The sequence below is a fragment of the Hoplias malabaricus genome, chromosome 1, assembly GCF_029633855.1.
Source record: "Hoplias malabaricus isolate fHopMal1 chromosome 1, fHopMal1.hap1, whole genome shotgun sequence".
Lineage (NCBI taxonomy): Eukaryota > Metazoa > Chordata > Actinopteri > Characiformes > Erythrinidae > Hoplias > Hoplias malabaricus.
In genome coordinates, this window is record NC_089800.1 from 58,371,504 (window position 1) to 58,391,304 (window position 19,801).

At 38.4% G+C, this 19,801-nt stretch overlaps 1 protein-coding gene and 1 long non-coding RNA gene across 2 annotated transcripts; one reads left to right on the top strand and one right to left on the bottom strand.

The window, feature by feature from the left end:
- Positions 1-731: 731 nt before the first annotated feature.
- LOC136694542 (uncharacterized) lies at positions 732-9,547 on the top strand. The gene is made up of 3 exons (XR_010802215.1): positions 732-1,744; positions 2,093-2,205; positions 9,417-9,547. It is a non-coding gene; the product is annotated as an uncharacterized lncRNA (long non-coding RNA).
- A 4,362-nt stretch (positions 9,548-13,909) lies between these two features.
- On the bottom strand, positions 13,910-19,329 carry crls1 (cardiolipin synthase 1). Its single transcript, XM_066681302.1, has 7 exons — positions 18,435-19,329; positions 18,194-18,331; positions 17,974-18,103; positions 15,741-15,826; positions 15,495-15,563; positions 14,507-14,598; positions 13,910-14,330 (listed from the first exon to the last, which is right to left on the bottom strand). The coding sequence occupies exons 1-7, from the start codon at positions 18,969-18,971 to the stop codon at positions 14,240-14,242; spliced, it is 1,143 nt and encodes a 380-aa protein (XP_066537399.1). The 5' UTR covers positions 18,972-19,329; the 3' UTR covers positions 13,910-14,239.
- Between the last annotated feature and the right edge of the window lie 472 nt (positions 19,330-19,801).

Sequence of the window (19,801 nt, forward strand, 5' to 3'; positions counted from 1 at the left end):
ACTCATTACTCAATATTGTGTTTTCAGAAGCTTGGAAACCTCAAGACGACATGTTCAACAAACAGCATGATCCATTGGTTTTGCAAATACAAGAACCAGCACTTCTAAACAGAACTCGGATACACTCACAATTGAAATGCGCTCTCGGAGAACAGGTACTAAACTGTCACTGGAGTGGAACCTCAAGGTACATCTTCATTCAGGAAGGGTATACTCCATTTCATGGTTTTTTCACAGTGTCACTAAACACCATTGTTGTACCTTTTTGAAGATACTTTTACATTGTACCTAAATTAACAAAAACAACAGTACCATGTTTTCAGAGTTGTTTCCAAAAGAATAATTATGGAGTAGGATCATTCTTTAGGATCTAGCTGAATATCTGTTAAATACCTGTGTGTGTGTGTGTGTGCGCACAGCAGGTAGTGTCGCAGTATCACAGCTCCAGGAGGAAACTACACAGCGTGTGCTCCGGTCTCCTCCCACAGTCCAAAAACACACGTGGGTAGGTGGACTGGCAACTCAAAAGTGTCCATAGGTGTGAGTGAATGTGTGTGTGTTGCCCTGTGAAAGACTGGCGCCCCCTCCAGGGTGTATTCCTGCATTGCGCCCAATGATTCCAGGTAGGCTCTGGACCCACCGCGACCCTGAAATGGATAAGCGCTTACAGACAATGAATGAATGAATATATATATATATATAAACATTAGTGTATTATAAGGAGAGTAAGAGTATGTGCAAGGGTCTTGTTTTCTACTCAATCTTTGTTCAGGAACATTGTCTGATCTTTTGTAAGGCCAGCTAAGACTGATGCAAGACCCAGAGTGAGAATTCTGTGAAGTAAAGTGAGTTTGAAATGAGAGCCTGCCTTTTCTTTAGGGCTTGGGAATAACTCCTGAGCCTGTGGCTCTGTAGACAGGGAGGAATTGCATGCCTCAAGCTGAGAGAGAAGGCTGGACAAGCAATCTGTATTTCACCACATTGGCTTAGCCTCTGGACCTAAGCCGCTACTGTCAATGCACGTGTCATCGATCTCCGTGGCTTGTGCTTGGATTTACCAGCGGAATTCTGTGGATTTCAGTTCTTAATGGTACTTTCTTTTCTTTCTCGTCTGTTATGGGTTTCAGGCAAATGTAGATCATGTCAGAACCAAAATAAGCTGAAATATATAAGTGCAGTAATCATTTATGTTGTTACTGTTTAGCAATGCAAGAGTTATTTTTGAGTTTATTGTGTTATTTGTTGATGTTATTGTTTTTCTCAGTGTGTTGCCAGATTTTCTTCCAGCTATAGATTGTCACCAGTCCCATCCATCAGTGAGTCTACCCCAGTTCCTCACAATGCGGTCAGCCTAAGGAGGGTAACGCCAGCCCATCGTTTTTTTTCTTAACTGCTATTAATGCAACACCACTGAACAGCTTAGCAAACCAGAACTGCTCAGACTGTGTAAGCTAGCATGAGCAGAATATGAGCAGAAAGATAATGGGGTAAGGGAGCCACTAACAGTGATCATCTACCAGATGATAGGGCCAAACAGGCCATGCTTCAGAATGTATGCATTACAGGATACATTCATGTTTCCATTATTAACACTGCACCAGTCATCTTTGGTCAAACATGCAGGTTCTATAACTTGGAGCTCTGAGCATTCTGCTGAAGAATTACAAATACTGTAGCAGTGGTTCATGAAGATGTAGAGGCACAACGGTGTGTCTTCCAGATGCTGTTTGTCGAAATGATGGAGGTAAATTCACTAAAGCTGTTTTCCACAAAGTTTTTTTTGTTTTTCCCTATTTCTGAAATGTTCGTGTGTAGATAGGAGCTTGACATTTTGTTCCCATTAAACTGTGACCAGAAGTTCCTTCTGTGGTCACAATTGGAAAGGATGTGTACTCATTCCATTATGGCTAGAACTAAGCACATTACACCATGTTTTATTTGTCTTATATTTGCATCTGCTGGCTTTTTCCCCCTCCTTTGAAGTTTTAAGAAAACACTCCTTCATTATAGTGAAGTAAAATGTCTGAATGGGTAATCTGGATGTGCTTTGTAAGCTTATCTGTGGCATTTCATCTTGATCCCTTTAAAATAGCTGGAACCTTTGGCGTGCTAATGAGATTGGGTGGCAGAACATTTGCAACAAAGATTCAACCTGGTTTTCTAGATAGCTTATAATGATCATCAGCACAGCAGCCTCAAAACCAGGTAAGTAAAAGAGTAAGAAGATGATCTTATGTGGTTCATCAGGATCATCCTGCGACAGCCTAAACACATGCTGCATTATAAGGACAATCTTTCCTTCTGCTGGCTTCACCACAATGCACAGAAGCTACACAGAGCATTGCACACATTCCACTCTAATTGTACACTTGTTGCCTTCAAAGGAAAGAAGCTGTAGTCTAGGTTCAAGGAATCTGGGATACAACAATAACCCACACATCCGTCCAGCCCAAACCCGCAAGCTATTTAAAGATACAGTAGGCTGTACTTTTTTGCCACTAAGTGAAGCACCCACCCTTCCGCTACGCTACATATTGGAAACAGATGCTTCTGGTTGTGATGCTCAGCTAAATTTTGTGGACTGTGGATTTTCTTTTCCTTTTGTGTGAACTAAAGAGCTGATTTACAAACACACGTAACTTAAACCAGTATGAGAGACTGTGATTGGTCAAGGCCAAACGCATGTTCCAATCACTGACTGACATACTGACATTGTATGCGCAACAAAACTCTTTGAAGGTAAATCACTGAAGAAAGTGAGTTTGAAATCATGTGTTCAACTTTATTCAGACATGTGTCCAAAAGTTTGTAGAAAATGAATGCATATATGATTTACACAAAATAGTACACTCTAAAGAAGCTGCCCATGAGCCAATGTCACCAAGCTAAATGCCATGTGTGGAGTAAGAGGATACAGTCCCAAAGCCTGGCATTGGGCTGCAATTTGATTCCATTTGCATGAGTTGAAGTGGTTTTTGTGATCTAAACCTAATCATTTAACAACAGTCCTGAACTCACTTATGGTGTGACTGAATGCCTTCAGATTCTCTCAGCAGTGTTTGAGCGTTTGGTGTGGTGTCTTCTCGAACGGCTGACAAACTAGCTATTAATTTCATTCATTCATTCATTCAGGTGAAACAAAAGTAGTGAAATATTTTGCTGTCAACAGCTAGCATTCAGAAGCAGGATCAAGGTCATGACCTGACAGACTGAAACAGGAATTGATAACACACTCCTTATTTGACTCAAATGGAAACTGCTGTACAACCCTATGTTCGTTCTAATTTTTTCCCTCCCATTTAGGATGACAGTGGAAGATAAATTATTTCCCTTTCTGTGGGCTCACATTTGCAGTGTGTTTGATGTGCTCAGCTGTGTTGTGGGACTACTGTTCAGCCCGCCTCCGTAACTCAAGTAATTACTGCATCTGCTCCCCATTAAAAGACCTCCAACTTGATGTTTTGACAAGTTTATAGCCATCAAAACAGAAGGATCTAAAGGGTTCATGGCAACATGTTTTGGCCAACAAACAGCAGTTGCAAATTAGAGGGCACCTAACTTACTTATACATAGGTTAACTCAAATTTTATTTGAAGCTTTGAAAGAAAAATTTGCCATGGCTGTTGCTGGTATGTCTTGCTCAGCAGCTTTGGGGAAACTGCTGAAGTAATCCCGTATACTTCATTAGACATGACCTTTAATTCTGTCATTGTTTCATCCCATCAGCCCCCCAAAAATAAATTTTTTCAACAGGTAGCCGGCTGGCTAAATATCAGCACATTCCACAGCACAGTTCTGCATGTAGCCCAGATTGTTCTTGTAGCAAAAGGATGAAAGGGAAGAATTGAATAGGAGGCAAGGATATAATCACTGCTGGCAGAGAAGCAAGTGATGCAACCCATTTTGAGGATTTACAGGCTGGCATGTGGAGACTCGTTCAAAACTGAAGTCTAGAAATAAGTATAAGAGCTATATGTTTACTGGCCATTTACAGCTAAGAAATCTCTAAAGATGTTCACCTCCAGAGTCTAGCAACACTGATTTTTAGAAAAGATATCTGCATGATTTAATCTTTAAGATGTAAATAAAACCATTCTGATTGATTTGCGTTAGAATAGTGGGGGGAATAGGAACCATGAGGCTTATTATATATTCAAAGCAGAGAAGTAGATTCAATGTGATACAGAGCAAGGAGAAGAGACCTAATTTTCTGGTTTTGTCAATATTTTGCCGTTATTGAAAATTGCGTATAAAGTCCAAAAAGACACCTGGAGTAAACAAATGGCTGTATATGTTTAGTAGATATCACAAACCATTTCACCACCACTATAAAAAACAAACAAACAAACAAAACGCATGAGTAATCTCACCAGTGTTAATCACTTCTTGATTACAGCTCAGAGTTTGAACTCTACACTCAGTCTATGTCTTGTTCTTAAGTCAGTTTGGAATAGACACTTTCATAAAATTTAAGAATCTTTGATTTTCTGTTGATGCCTAAAGTCAAACTGAACCTGATCACTGTTTGAATAACACATGTACACGTTCTCTTCACTAGTTTGCGCCATTATGGATTAAACCATTTTGGATTCCCCCAGATATTAAACTTCATAGCAAATAAACACATATCATACAGATGTCACATAACTACTTTTCACAACGGAATGTCCTGTCTTATGCCAAACAAAGTGTTATTTTAATTCCATATTTCCTTTTCCAGGGAATATTTATGGGAAAAGTTAATAATTGCTGATGCTCAGTACTTTGAGAAAAACAATATTTTACATATTGCAGCTGGTGGCGCAGCAGGTAGTGTCACAGTCACACAGCTCCAGAGATGTGGAGATTGTGGGGTGGAATCCAGCTCCGGGTGTCCCTCTGTGAGGAGTGTATTGTGTTCTCCCTGTGTCCGCATAGGTTTCCTCCTGGTGACTGTCTGTGAGGAGTGTGGTGTGTTCTCCCTGTGTCTGCGTGGGTTTCCTCCGGGTGACTGTCTGTGAGGAGTGTGGTGTGTTCTCTCTGTGTCTGCGTGGGTTTCCTCTGGGTGACTGTTTGTGAGGAGTGTGGTGTGTTCTCCCTGTGTCTGCGTGGGTTTCCTCCGGGTGACTGTCTGTGAGGAGTGTGGTGTGTTCTCTCTGTGTCTGCGTGGGTTTCCTCTGGGTGACTGTCTGTGAGGAGTGTGGTTTGTTCTCCCTGTGTCTGCGTGGGTTTCCTCCGGGTGACTGTCTGTGAGGAGTGTGGTGTGTTCTCTCTGTGTCTGCGTGGGTTTCCTCCGGGTGACTGTCTGTGAGGAGTGTGGTGTGTTCTCTCTGTGTCTGCGTGGGTTTCCTCTGGGTGACTGTCTGTGAGGAGTGTGGTGTGTTCTCCCTGTGTCTGCGTGGGTTTCCTCCGGGTGACTGTCTGTGAGGAGTGTGGTGTGTTCTCTCTGTGTCTGCGTGGGTTTCCTCTGGGTGACTGTCTGTGAGGAGTGTGGTTTGTTCTCCCTGTGTCTGCGTGGGTTTCCTCCGGGTGACTGTCTGTGAGGAGTGTGGTGTGTTCTCCCTGTCTCCGCGTGGGTTTCCTCCGGGTGCTCTGGTTTCCTCCCACAGTCCAAAATCACACGTTGGTAGGTGAATTGGTGACTCAAAGGTGTCTGTATTGCCCTGTGAAGGACTGGCGCCCCCTCCAGGGTGTATTCCTGCATTGCGCCCAATGATTCCAGGTAGGCTCTGGACCCACCACGACTCTGAACTGGATAAGCGATTAAAGATAATGAATGAATCAATGAAAGCTATTTCTAACTCTCCAATATCAGATGAAAAAAAAGCATTAATTTTATGTATTTTCATTGTAAATTCCAAATAGATTTAGTTTTTTTAGTGCTATTGAGTTGATGTGCGCCTCTGGAGGAAAAGCTTAACACTTTTTGCTTTGTGGTGACCAACAGACAACTTTATTGTGACCTCTACACATTATACCCACAGAAGCATCCATATGGAGTTAGTCCCTCTTTGTTGGTATAAGAGCTTCCAATTTTCTGTGAAGGCTCTCTACAAGATTTTGGTGTGTATCTGTGTGAACTTCAGCCCATTCATCCAGAAAAGCATTTGTAAGGTCAGACACTGATTTTGGAAGTTCACCGCAAAGGTGTTTGATGGCATTAAGGTTAGGGCGTTGTGTCTGGGCCAGTCAAGTTCATGTCAGAATCACATGACCATGGACATTGCTTTGTGCACTGGGGTATAGTCATGCTGGAACAGTAAAGGGTCTTCCTCAAATCGTTTCCACAAAGTTAGAATCATACAGTTGTCCAGTATAGCTTGGCATAATGCTGCATTAAGCTTTCCCTTCACTGGCATTAAAGGGCCTAAGAAAGCAACTGAAAAACAACCCCATATCTTTTTCCCTCCTCCACCAAACTATACTTTTGGCACAATGCATTTAGACAGATCACATTATACTGGTATTCGCTAAACCCAGACTCTTCCTTCAGAATGCCAGATAGAGAGTGAAGAGTGAATTTCACTCCACCAATCACACTTGCACAACTCCAGATTTCAGTGACATCATGCTTTACATCACTGCATCTGATGCTTGGCATTTTACTTTGTGATACAAGGCTTGCCAGCACTGTTTGTGCTTATGTTAATACCAAAACTTTGCATTTACTGAATCAGCAGAGCATTGCACTTTTATGCAATGTGTGCCTCAGTAATCTGTGACCCCGTTCCTTTACGTGGTCTGCCACTTTGTAGCCGAGTTGCTGTGGTTTCTAAACACTTCCACTTTTCAGTAATACCATTCACACTTGCTCATGGAATATCTAGAAGGGATATTTACCTGAAAGACAGCCCCATGTCTGAAATTAGTGTTTGTTTAAATACAACAGCACTAGAGAAAAGCCCCAAGTCCGTTTCCTTGACCAGTTGCAGATTTGTGATTCATCAAACAAATATCACTTTCATCCAATCAGACACACTCCATTAATGTTTCTCCTTATCCCACTGTGCATTTGGTTTCTGTTGTTCAGGTGTTAGTGATAGCTTTTCTTTGTCTTTTCTAAACATTAATCCCATTCACATTAATTTAGCTGATTCCTTTACAAACATTGACTCCTATTTCCAACCATTTGTTTGTTTGTGATTTTATAATTTCAAAGCATATCCTTGGTTTTCTATATTTACCCTTTAACATCTTCCTTGATCTACACAAGTTTTCTGATTATATTCTTCCCATTTTGTTTATACTTGCACCAAAATTTAGAGACAGTCAAATGGAAACCAATTTAGTCAAGTCCAACAGCTTTTTTAGGCCTGTAAGTTTTTTTTTTTTTAAACTACAGAATAATTTACAGTTTCAAGACTTGTGCTAGTATTTATTTTAGAAAAGCAAATTTCTATAGGATTTCATGGGTTTTACTCTTCCTGATCGGAATTATTTCACTAATTGCAATTGCTTAAAGAAACAAGTTCGATGTTTGTTTCACATCACCACGATGTTCAGCTACTAAACAAAAATAGATGTGTGATTTGTTCCTTTGCTACAAAGTAAAAGACAGTGAACATCCTCAAAGTGTGGTGATTCCATAATTGCTGCCAGGGTTTGTACAGTATTAGAACTGTACAGTATTAGTACAGTATCCCCAGTATTAGGGGAAAGTACAGCTTCTTCAATGAGTTCTGAACATGCAGCAGCTTGATCCTTGAAAAACCACTGTACATAGTGTGGCAGCCCATCTGTAGCATCCACCCCCTTTTTTCTCCATTCCCTTCTTTTCTATCCAGTGTCTACAGTAGGAGAGACAGGTGCCTGGGGCCTGGGGGCTTTGGGATGGCTGCCAGGTTATTTTGTTTATAAAGACAATAGGACTGGTGAGGTTTCAGATTACTGAGGATGCAAAATAAAACACTGGGATTTCTTCCCACTGTGTCCATAAAGAAAAACTGTTAGTCAGACAATGCTGTTATTATTTCAAGGCATGTATGATCCTAGCACATTGGTCACAGGTGGTTATGTGAATAAAACTTTCTTTTTATGCATGCCTGTCCTGGGCAAGGAGAACAATTTGGAGTGTTTTTTAACCTTCTTCATCCCTCTCTTCTTAACATGCACAAATCCTCCCATTGTTGAATTGAACGGATTTCTTTGTATGTCACATTAGGACTGAGATTATGAGAATTGAGAACTGAGCCAATGCATTGACAAACCTGTGATTGGAATTAAAGGAGTAAGAGGATTAACCCTATTTACCAGATAAAGCACAATTGTTTAATTAAAGCTTTTTTCACTTCCAAACCTGTTCTTGTAAAGTGTCACAAATGATAGGAAAGTTCCAGTTAAATCAGTCGAGTGAGGCACTAGAAATTAAATAGCTGCTGCAAGTTATGGCAGTATTAACAAATGGCTTTACTCTGAGTCAGAGACTGTACTGAGGCCTTTGGAAAACTTTTAAAGGATGGTCTGCAGTATACAAGATAAAGGTGGTTGGCTTGATAAAGCATGCCCACTGCTGTGGTCATGATTAAGCTTGTCCAAGTGGTGCTAATAAAGATGATGACTGGTAGCTATTTCCTTTTTTCCATGGTGTATGATTTACAGCAAGTCGGTTGTCATAAGCATTAAATATATCATCGTCAGAGACAGTTTGGTCAAACTACCTTTATATAATTAGAGGTTCTGAACAGGCAAAAAACAAAATTAAATTAAATAAATAAATAATTGGCTCAAAATAATTCACAATATTAAGAGGATCATATATATATATATTTTTTTTGTTTGTTTGTTTGTTTTTTTCTTTTGCACTTGGACTGCAGAAAATGCTTGCTGTCATGCTTTTGAAACATTGGACAATGCTGCCCTCTGTTGAATTAGTAAGTGATCTTATTTCTTATTTGACCTCAAATTGTCTACGTACGAGTTTCCTTTAAAAAAAAAAAAATAATAATAATAATACAAAATTCTGATATTGTAATATCAATCCTCATCCCACTGCACTTCCTCGGTGTCAATTCTATCTATAAATGTGTGACCTCTGCTAACTGAGTAATCTAATGATAGAGTGTTTAATGGAGGTAAGCGCTAAATTGGTGTGTGACTCACTGAGGCACTCAGTTTCTCTGATGTCTGTATGACTCTAAGGCACGACACTGACATTTTTCCTGTCTTTCACAGTCATCAAACAGACGTTTGCAGTCGTAAGGACAACAGCTTGAGCCCAAATAAATGTACCATTAATAGCCATCTCTCCAGTGGTTTACATTTTCCACTTTAAGACGTCTGTTACATTCGCAGCTTTAATTCTAGAAATTTCGAAATAAACATTGTGAATCCTTAATTTTAGCACAGGGCTGTGTGGAAACATTTAGAAAGAAAAATAACCAAAGAACCTGACTTTATTTTCTAAATGTGTTACTAAGGGGGTTTTCTCTCTGTTTCAGCTTGTTCAACTCCTGAAAATTGGTGAAAATATTTGGAAACATCTTGTTTGCCATATTGCCTACCCCATGGGACAGAACGTTTGTTCTCACATTTAACCAGCACAAGCAACATAGAGGTCTCACTGATGGCTGGCCCAACACAGTTGATTATTGATTTTAAGAGGGTTAGCGATTAATTGTTCCAATAACAGCCAAAAACTTTGTAATAAACTGATTCATTGACATAGATTCAGTAAATGCAATATCTTTATAAACCCCATTTCTGGAAATGTTGGGACATATTGATGAGAACTAAGAGATATCCAGGGACTCCATGGAAAAAGACTTCACATTAGTGGCAGCATTCACCTCTTTAAAAAAATCAGTCTATTGAAATCTCCATGTCTGTGGTACCTTCACACATATGCAAGTCATGCCAAGCTGTCTGCACTCAGTTTTTACTTTTCTGGAAACGGCTTATACACTGGCTTCGCAAATGGCTCGGGTATTTAGATTTACTTTGAGTAAAATGAAATAAAATGTTGCCTGCCCATAAATATTACTATTATTACGGCCCCTAGTAGACAGGTGCATTGTCTTACTGAAATATTACAATTTTTGAAGAAACAGTTGAATAAAGTGTTGTAGAAAGCTCTTATCGCAGCAGGCTGTCAGTTGGAAATGTAGGAGTAGCCTGAGGGCAGATAGTGAACTGGGTAAGCATGGTACAGTTTCACCTCCTGAATAACCGAGAACACTTAAAGCATGACTCACATTCACCTAGCCTAATGAACACTTCTGCCATCTACACACACCCTGCGTATCATGACACACACTGACAAAAAAGCTACAAACGGCAAATTAGTCATGTGTGCCAGTCACAGAAGAACGCATCTGCCACACCAGACCAGTTTAGCACTCAACACAATAACACAACTCTTTCCCAGAAGGCACAGAAACGTTCATATCCTCCATTTTATAAACGTTGGGCAACAATGCAGACCTTTCTCAGCTTATGAACACTAAAAACTGTACAATCATGGTTATGAAATTAAATAACAGTATACTGTAATATGCTTTTTTTATACTTTGTGTTCACTCTTAAAAACACAAGTGGGGAATACAGCTACATTACACTGCTGTATTGTGGACACAGAGGTTCAGCAGTGCAGCTTACGTGTCCATAGAGAAGCAAGTAGTGAAATATGACAATGCAGCAGCTGCAGATGAAACTAAAAGAGAAAACAGTAATATTGTTATAATGCTAGTAATGTATGAAAAAATGTTAAGTGTTAAAGTATTAAACATGACATCTGTCGTGTTATTCAAAAAAAAAAAAAAATATTGAGAGTTTAAGAAAATGACAAGCGAGAATTTATTCATCAACCTTCGTTAAGAGCTGCATCACAAAAGCATTTGTATTTTCTTGGAGATTCTATTATACATTTAATGATAGTGATTCATATGTTAGTGATTATGAACGTAATGTTTGAATCCTTAATTATAGTTTTTTTTTTTTTAATAAGATGGCCATTGTCATATATTACACAACATTTACCATAAAATGTAAAGCTGCAGGGTGTTGGGCTGGGGAGATGCAGAACTACATTCTATGGCATGAAGGAGCTCTATTCAATATCATGGGGATGTAATGTGTTGCTTGTGATGCAAAATGTATCCTTCAACACTAATGAATGCAATCAGACCATGCCAGCCGTGTTCCAGAAACTTGTGTAAAGATTTTCCAGAAAAGTATTCAGAAGATATATTGGATGAGCACATTTTTATAAACTTTTGGCCACATGGCATTAGCAAAGCCCCTGGTCTACTTAATCACTCCTCAACATGAGAATTCCAGAAACATTTTTGCTCTCAGTATAAAACATTCATTCATTCTGGGTCGCGGTGGGGCCAGAGCCTACCTGGAATCATTGGGCAGGCGGGAATACACCCTGGAGGGGGCGCCAGTCCTTCACAGGGCAACACACACACACCCCTACGGACAATTTTGAGTCACCAATCCACCTACCAACGTGTGTTTTTGGACTGTGGTAGGAAACTGGAGCACCCGGAGGAAACCCACGCAGACACAGGGAGAACACACCACACTCCTCACAGACAGTCACCCAGAGGAAACCCACACAGACACAAGGAGAACACACCACACTCCTCACAGACAGTCACCCGGAGGAAACCCACGCAGACACAGAAAGAACACACCACACTCCTCACAGTCAGTATAAAACAGGAAAACAATATTTCAGGAGCTTGCACTCCAGCTTTACATTTAACACATTTGAACACCACTGAATAATGGTGCTACATTCTTTTGAGCGGGGTCAAAGAAGAACCATTTTTGGTTCTATAAAGAAACACTAATGTGTTAAAATAGGTAAAGAACCTTTAAATACTGTGGTGGATTTTTTTAACCTTTAAAAGTTTCTTCATACTCACATTTCACTTAAACAAACATGGTACTTTATGGAACCAAAACTGGTTCATCAATGAAATCGCCCACAAATCCCTTTGTAGCACCTTTAAGAGCGCACACCAATGTATTAGCCTTAAAGCAGTAAGGGACCAGCATTACAGCCATCACACATCTGAAATATTTACTTGATCATTAGTCATTAAATGTGCTCTATTTCAGAGACTCTCTAATGTTTCTTCTGTGAAGATAAATGAAGGAAATGAGACTGAAATTTAATGTGTGTCTTCTCAGCGTAACTAACGTGTCAGCAGAAAGATGTCTCGTTGTGTAATAACCAGTAAGAATCCTGCACTTCAAAAACATTTTGAATGCACACTAGGGGTGGGCAATATGGCCCAAAAATAATATCACAATATTTTAGGGTATTTTTATGATAACACTATCCTTGGCGATATGACGAAACCATAAAAAAAAAATACTTTTATTAATGTCAAGAACACACTACTGCAACAAACAAAAAAAGTGTTATATTAATATTAGTTTTATTAAATATATGTAATATATATTAAAAGTCATAAATGATTTTATTTATTAAAAAGTTTTATTTTATTACAAATATAATTTCAATCATTCAGAGCCAATTTCCACCGTACATAACTGGGCCTAAACGACTCATGTAAAGAACATATTCCATATGGCTAATTGCATGACATTATTTGATAAAAATGTTTAAAGAAATTTCACGATATCCTCCAGTTTCCTCCCAGAGGCCAAAAACACAGGTGTATTGGTGACTCAAAAGTGTCTTTAAAAAAAATGTGCTACATTCATGTATTCTTTAGATAAGCAAAAGGTATTTTTAAATGCTTAGACCATGTCCACACTTCCATACTGTTACATTTTTATTTTTCACACAATTAATAACAACTATAGGGTTTATTTGCCATTTACACTTTACTCGTCCTAATTTGACAGTTGCTAAGTTGACAAAAAAAAAAGGGTTATTTCTTAAGTTTCAACACAGGATTACAACACTATGAGAGGCGTTTCAAGGTCATCGTCTCTGTTACTTATGGGAAATGGCATTTGACAGAATTTCAACAAGCTTCCTAACATGTACATATTTCTGGACAAAAGTTGGGGTACTACAAAAATTGACCTCCTAGATTTTGACCTTACCATTACTAAGAAAAACTATCACAATGACAAATTTAAAATGCAGATCATGTACTCCATCTAAAACAATTGCAGGCCAGAAATTCTGGGAACAAAAACTGAAAACTGGTTCTGCAAATGGGCACAGTGCCCTCTTGTGGACAGAGAACACTGCCAACATTGTGTAATACCCCACAGGATGAGGAGCCAGCCCGCGCAACATCAATAATAGCTTCCCAAATTTTAAAAGCAGTTACAAAGACGGAACCCAGGAAAACGGTTACTGTACTTCTTAGATGAGGAAATACGTGGTCTTGCTAGCTTTTAAATTTACAGGACTTCATTAAGTCCACTAGTTTTTACTCAGTGTTTTCAACAAGTAAAACTGTTAACAGGGTAACATTGCTGATGTTGCAGCAGATGGGAACAGCATTTGTCCATGGACCAAAACCAGCAGTCTGAAAGCATTTAGAGGACATTCTCCTTAGCTGGTTCAGTCTGAACCATAGTGATACTGAATTGTAGAGAGAATGATTTGACCCTTTTGCACGCAGTAAACAAAACATGTTTCTGAGTAATGAGTCAAAGGCATGTAAATATTTATTTTACTTGGCTGTTAAATGCCATGTAGAGTAAACGTAATTAGACCAAATATGAAAAGGACACCACAGTATAAAGTGTATGTTAAGACTAACACAATGTGGCTAACAGACTAGAGGAGTGCCTTCAGCTGTGTGTAAGTGAAGCAGATGTATGATTTTAAATTCAGGCAATAGACCGATTAAGAGGGTACTTTATAGCTTGAGATACCTGTGTATCTAAATTACATTTTGTAGTTTCTACTGGTATAAATCCTATATAAAACTGCTGAAAGCAACTGGACCCTTTGTATCTTCCAGACTTAAGACCACTACACAAACTTACCATAACCTGCAGACTACAGTGCATTTCAGCTGCTATGCCTTGTTTACACAGTGAAATCAAAGTGAGTGCTACCCAAGAGGTTCATTCAAATTTATATTTTAATCAGAAAATTGTGGTGGTGAAACTTATTTTAAAAAAACATTCCACATAGTTACAGACCATTTATTGGTTGTTGCTAATAGACTTGTACATTTGGATATCAAAATAGACTGATTTAATAGTTTACTGTACACTTTAACACTACAAAGATATAGGAGCTGCAGTATGTACACAGACTGATCTGGTAAATGATTTCTAATCATCTGGTTAAAGTGAGAATGTTAAAATTAATTTATTACTTTGTGTTGTTCAGTACTTCGACAGTTTTCCTACCATAATGATAGTAGCTGTAACCAGATGCTGCAGTTGTCAGTGCAGTGATATACCTGGGGAAACAAAAAGGAGAGAGGGGGAGAGAGAGGGGGAGAGGGAGGGGGGGGGGGGTGTGATAGCTTCATGTGGGTTAAGTGCATTTTCACATTAGTAAAAAAAAAAATAAATAAATAAAAAGAAAAAACTCAATTATGCAATCAAACATTAAAGACCTTTTTAGCTAACTTACCACAGTGACTGCAGCAGAATACTGTCAGTATAGTGGAATATTGGAGAAGCAAGTGATGCAGCCACCAGGAACAACTGGATTGCAGTGTTGAACTAATACAAACAAATATGTGTTCAATATTCTGTAAAAATCTTGAAAGACAATGCAAGTATATTCTGTGCATACAACATGTATGAATATGTATTCAAGAATACCCCATTTCCAGAAAAGGTTGGGACATCATATTAAATGCAATAAACAAGAGTAGGTTTTTGTTTTAATGTTAAGAATATAACAGTTCCAATATTTTCATTGAACACCTGTGTGTTTTGTAAATATACACACTTCAAATAAAATTGGACAAATAATGGTCAAAATAAGAGTGAAAATGAATAGAAGTAGGTAAATATAAAAAATATAAACTGCACATTCACCAAAGGCTCATTCTTTGCAAGCAAAAATAAGTCACTGTTTGTCATATTTAGGCCAAACTTTATGAGAGAATAGCTCAATATCAAATAGCTCATCAGTGACTACAGCATGGGTGACCAGCATATATCTACACAAACATTTCCACTGATGTGATTGAACAGTGTAATTTAAAGGAAATGTGCTGTAACACAGTGGTAAAAATGCTTCTGTCCCAAATTATTTGGAGCTGGTTACAGGCATCAAATTCTATGTGTTTTTATTTTTACAAACAAATCAAGTTGTTCATGGAAATCCTTTGTTATATTCTCTTTGTTAATGTGTCATTTAAATAAAGCTCCATAAAATTAAATGCCTTCTATAAAATATCTCAACATTTATATATAACAATCGTTCTGTACAGACACTGAGAAACATCAATACTGTAATTATATACTGCTGGAGAGATACAAATACATCAAACAATACTGAGACAAACAAATATGTCTAGCAGAAATTAATATTGCAAGTATTGTAAAATATTTCAGAGTTACATTACAGACTTAATTCTTAATTATCAAAGAGAGTGTAAATTCTGTACCTTGCTTATAAGTGTTGGTTTAAGCTGAGCTGTAGTGTAGCATGGGTTGAAAAACTTGCTGAGTGTTACCTGTTGAGAATAAAACTGGTAAAACTTAAGAGCAAAATATGTTTATTTTAGAACAGGGATAATACATCAAACACTTTTTTTAAATTCACATATTCCAATTAGAGAATGCCATGTATTACGGCTTAATAAAAAGAAATCACTAAATTAAAAACTGTAAATATAATGCTTATTACTTACTGGGGGAGGAACAGTTTTATAGCGGACATAAAACACTGCAGCTATCAGAGCTACATCCCTGGCTAACACCAATGCTGTGAGGGGAACTAGAGGAACAAACAAACAGAAAATCAATTTTCATTAATAATGTTTACTGTGTGAAGTATTCTCCAATACATTCTCCAAAAACAAGTACGGGCACCATTTTCATTGTCAAAGCACAAAAACAATGTGTAAAATCACCGCATTGACACATTTGACAGATTTTTATGCTGGCATTAAACTGGCACAGAACAGGACAATGGTTAAAAAAGGCACAGGGTAAAATGAGTACTAGGATAATGAAATCGATGGCTCATTCCTTTTAAAAGCCAGGTGTGCACTAGTGGAAAATAACGGACAGTTTTGTTTTAAGAACTGCCTTTGTTAAACACATATGCCCTCCATTACTTATGGAACGCAGAGTGCCTTTTCCTTCCTTTCGTATGTGAATGGGTATTAATGGTACACTCTGGGACAGTTTTTATTCATTGTCTCTGTGATGAAAATAACTGTAGCAAGGTTTTTTAAAGCATCAAATTGAGGCAGTCTAAGGCCCCCTTTACAGAGAGTGGATAATTGCTGAGGATATACAATTTGATGTGTTTGAAACAAAGTGGGTTTAAAAATACTATTGCAATGGCCGATTCCAAACACCACACCTTCATGCTACTGACAAAAATGAGGGAATCAACCCAGTTAAATAATGTACACCCAGAATGTACACACAGGTAAGACAATAGTTCTTAAATAGCTGAAAATGCTGGCGTCATGAAACATATCTCAAAGAATAGCACTGTTTGAGCAATCATTCAATGTAGTAGAAAAAATGGAATCATCTTTAAAAAATGTATTATGTTGCACCTCAGGACTGAATTAAAGAATGGACTTCACTAAGATAATTTTCTATAATCAAGCTGGTTCTAAATTTCTCTAAATTAGCTGTGGACAGTTCAGTTTTCAGGACTGAGTCTTGTCACAGACAAGTTTGCTTAAGTTTTTTCCATACATTTTCAACCAGACTCAGAACTAAACTGTTTGTTGGCCTTGACTCGTGCCTGTCTTGAAGAAAGACTTTTACATTTTGATCTGGGGCAATACACAGCAATAAAAAATGAATTCATCACCAAACTAATTTTCTACTCATGGAATGAGAAGTGTCCCAATTTTAAATGTAAACCTGTGCATTCCCTGTTGTGGTAACGAGTGCCATCTCCTGCTTATCTTTACCTGACATTCAAACCCATATCAAAAACGAGTGGGAAGGTTTGATTGATTTCTTCAGGCATTCATCATTTTATGTCTCATTAGCAACAGACAATGTTCCAGCATTTATCTCCTTTGCCGATTCATCTCTGAACAGAATTCTTATCCAATCATCGAACCTCCATGATTGCTTCTCTTTAGCAATTCTGTTTCAATGGTAGTGCTGGTTTTGGTTTGGCTTTTCTAAATGTAAATTCCATTAACTCTACCAATTTCTTACAATTTTGTCACAAATCCGTTTCCAAACATTTGTTTTGCTGTACATGCCTTGTTTTCAAGGCATATTGCTTTTAGTTTCTAATCCTGATTGAGATGACCGTGACATCTTCCTTTGTCAAAAATAGGTATCTATATATAAAAATTCAGATGAAAATCCTTCAAGATTAACATTTCCCTAATTTTTTGTCAGGAGCACTAACATCATTCCACCCAAGTCAGAACAGGGGCTACCATTTCATACCACCAACATAGCAAACATTTATCCCAGAATAACTTGAATTAAGAGATTAATCTTGATAAATCCTAACTTAAAAGTAGCCATCTGTGTATACCCAAAATTGTTGAGTGTTTATTGACACATTTTTCTATAACTTCCAGGTATAAACTTACAACTTTATACTTAGTAATCCAACTGGCTGTCAAGTGGTCCACAGATAATTATGACACAAATAATGAAGAAAGCTCTGCTTAACTACTTTTAAATAGAATTTCTAAGCTTGTCAGTTTCTCAAATTATTTGTTAGCCTAGTCATTTAGTACTTTACATTTGAAGTGAACATATTGTGAACAGTTCAAATCAAATCAAAGCAGTTAAGAGGGCAGCCGACCTCCCTGGCACCATCATGCCGGTTCTGCAATGTTTGGTGTTGTCTGTGATGCATGACTTTTTACATACTGATCATTTTTGAGTGTCTAACAAATAAAAAATAACATATTATTGCTTGCTAACCTGGGATGAGCTGTGCATATGTCAGACTGATGTACAGCACACTAATGAGGATCTTATCTGCCAGTGGGTCCAGAGCACTGCCCAGAGCAGACTTCTGGTTGGGCCAGTTTCGAGCAATGTATCCATCCAGCTGTTTGGTGAGAAATTACAATGTCAGGAATGTTAAAAACAGCCGAGTTTGTATACATATACACAATCTTCAAGATCATTTTTAACTCGCCAAGTCAGTTGCTCCCGCCAAAACAAAAAGTCCAAAAGACAGGTGGAAGTACTGTTCCATAATCAAGTAACCCAGGACAGGGGACAGCACAATTCTGGCCATGCAGAGGAAGTTGGGGATTGTCCATGGATTTTCATACTGTAAAAACAATCAAGATTAACTGATGAATGCACTTTCTTCATGCTTCCTGAATACCAAGGTCAATTAAAGTCTTACAGGATATAATACCAGTTCCACATACCAGCTCTTTAAACTTTCCCTCATTTGATGTGGTAACGTTAAAGGCACGTTGGGTGGCTTCATTCTCTTTAGTATCTTGATCCGGAGCTTTTTGGATTTGGTTTTCCGGTGTAGTACAGTATCTTTTAGATCCAGAGAGTGCTCCTGTAATGACCCTGTCATTTAAACTCCATGGTAAGGAGTTTAGCGGAAGGTTGACGGTACAGTTATATAAATTTGGTGTTTTTAGCAAGAAGTGTTTTGCTCTCAGTGCTATCTGAATACATTCAGGCTGCAGGGGTTGGTTAGAACTGGCCTGCCCGAGTACAGTAAGGTTAAGTGCAGAAGGGTGGTCTCTGAGGTGGTGCAGACACAGGGTCCGAGGTCCTGCAGAGAATAACTTAGTTCTTAACCTCTGAGGTGACGCTATCTCTGGTCTAGGGCATACTCTGGGACCCCAGACACCGTGCTGTCTGCTGGTTATAACAGTAGTGAAACTGAACCGAGCTACGTGCCCTCTCGCACAATTCAGCAAGTTGTGCCTAAAAACTGCTAACATTTCCTTGAACGCGCTTAAATCCACTTCTCACCCGCTCGACGCTATTTAGCTTCACTCATCATCTCGTAGACTCGCGTTTAACTTTAGTCTTTCTGTGTCTGCATTTCGCCCGAAACACAGCTTTCATTTCCCTCAGAGTCCAGCGTGTTTCTTCACCTTCTGCTACTCCGCTTTACGACAACACTGAGCGCCGCGTGGACACACAAACACCACTTTACAGTTTATTTACTTAAAATATAGGAAAAATGTGCGAAAAAAAGTGTTTACTGAAGTAATTCAATCACAGTTGTTGCACACTGTGAAAAGTTAAGCACATTTATTCGCTTGAAAATGAATAATAAAACCGCGCATGCGCACTCCTTTCAAGCTCTAGGGGTCAGCGAACGGTGGAATGACATATTTAAAAGCACAGTGTCACCTTAAAGGTCCTTTATTAAATCTCCCATCTGGTTATAAATATTAAGTATTTGGAAGTTTTTTTCAAATATAAAAACAAAATAATGATTTAAAGTGGCTTAGATACTACACCTTTGCCTTCATTCAGTACACATCCCTGTCTCTCTCTCCACTCAATTTGCCCCTTTTGATATACTGCAGTTGATGAACAGAAAAGCCTGTGCACATAATACTGTACATCTAGAATATCAAATAATAATAATAATAATAATAATAATAATAATAACAACATTAAAAAAATAACATGAAAAGCACTTGATCTTAATTGAAGGACATGTTTAAGAAAAACAATTTATATCACAAAATATTTGTAAGTACTTCTAAGACTTAGGCAGCACGGTGGTTTGGTGTTTCGAAAGTTCACCTCCCAGCGT

Bases quoted from the DNA above. Each gene is read 5' to 3' on its own strand.
- crls1 (XM_066681302.1), bottom strand. From the start codon at position 18,971: ATGTTAGCAGTTTTTAGGCACAACTTGCTGAATTGTGCGAGAGGGCAC. The intron at 15,827-17,973 runs GTTAGCAAGCAA...TTGTTCCTCTAG, and splicing joins ATATGCACAGCTCATCCCAG to TTCCCCTCACAGCATTGGTG. The intron at 14,599-15,494 runs GTACAGAATTTA...TGTTTGTATTAG, and splicing joins AACCAACACTTATAAGCAAG to TTCAACACTGCAATCCAGTT.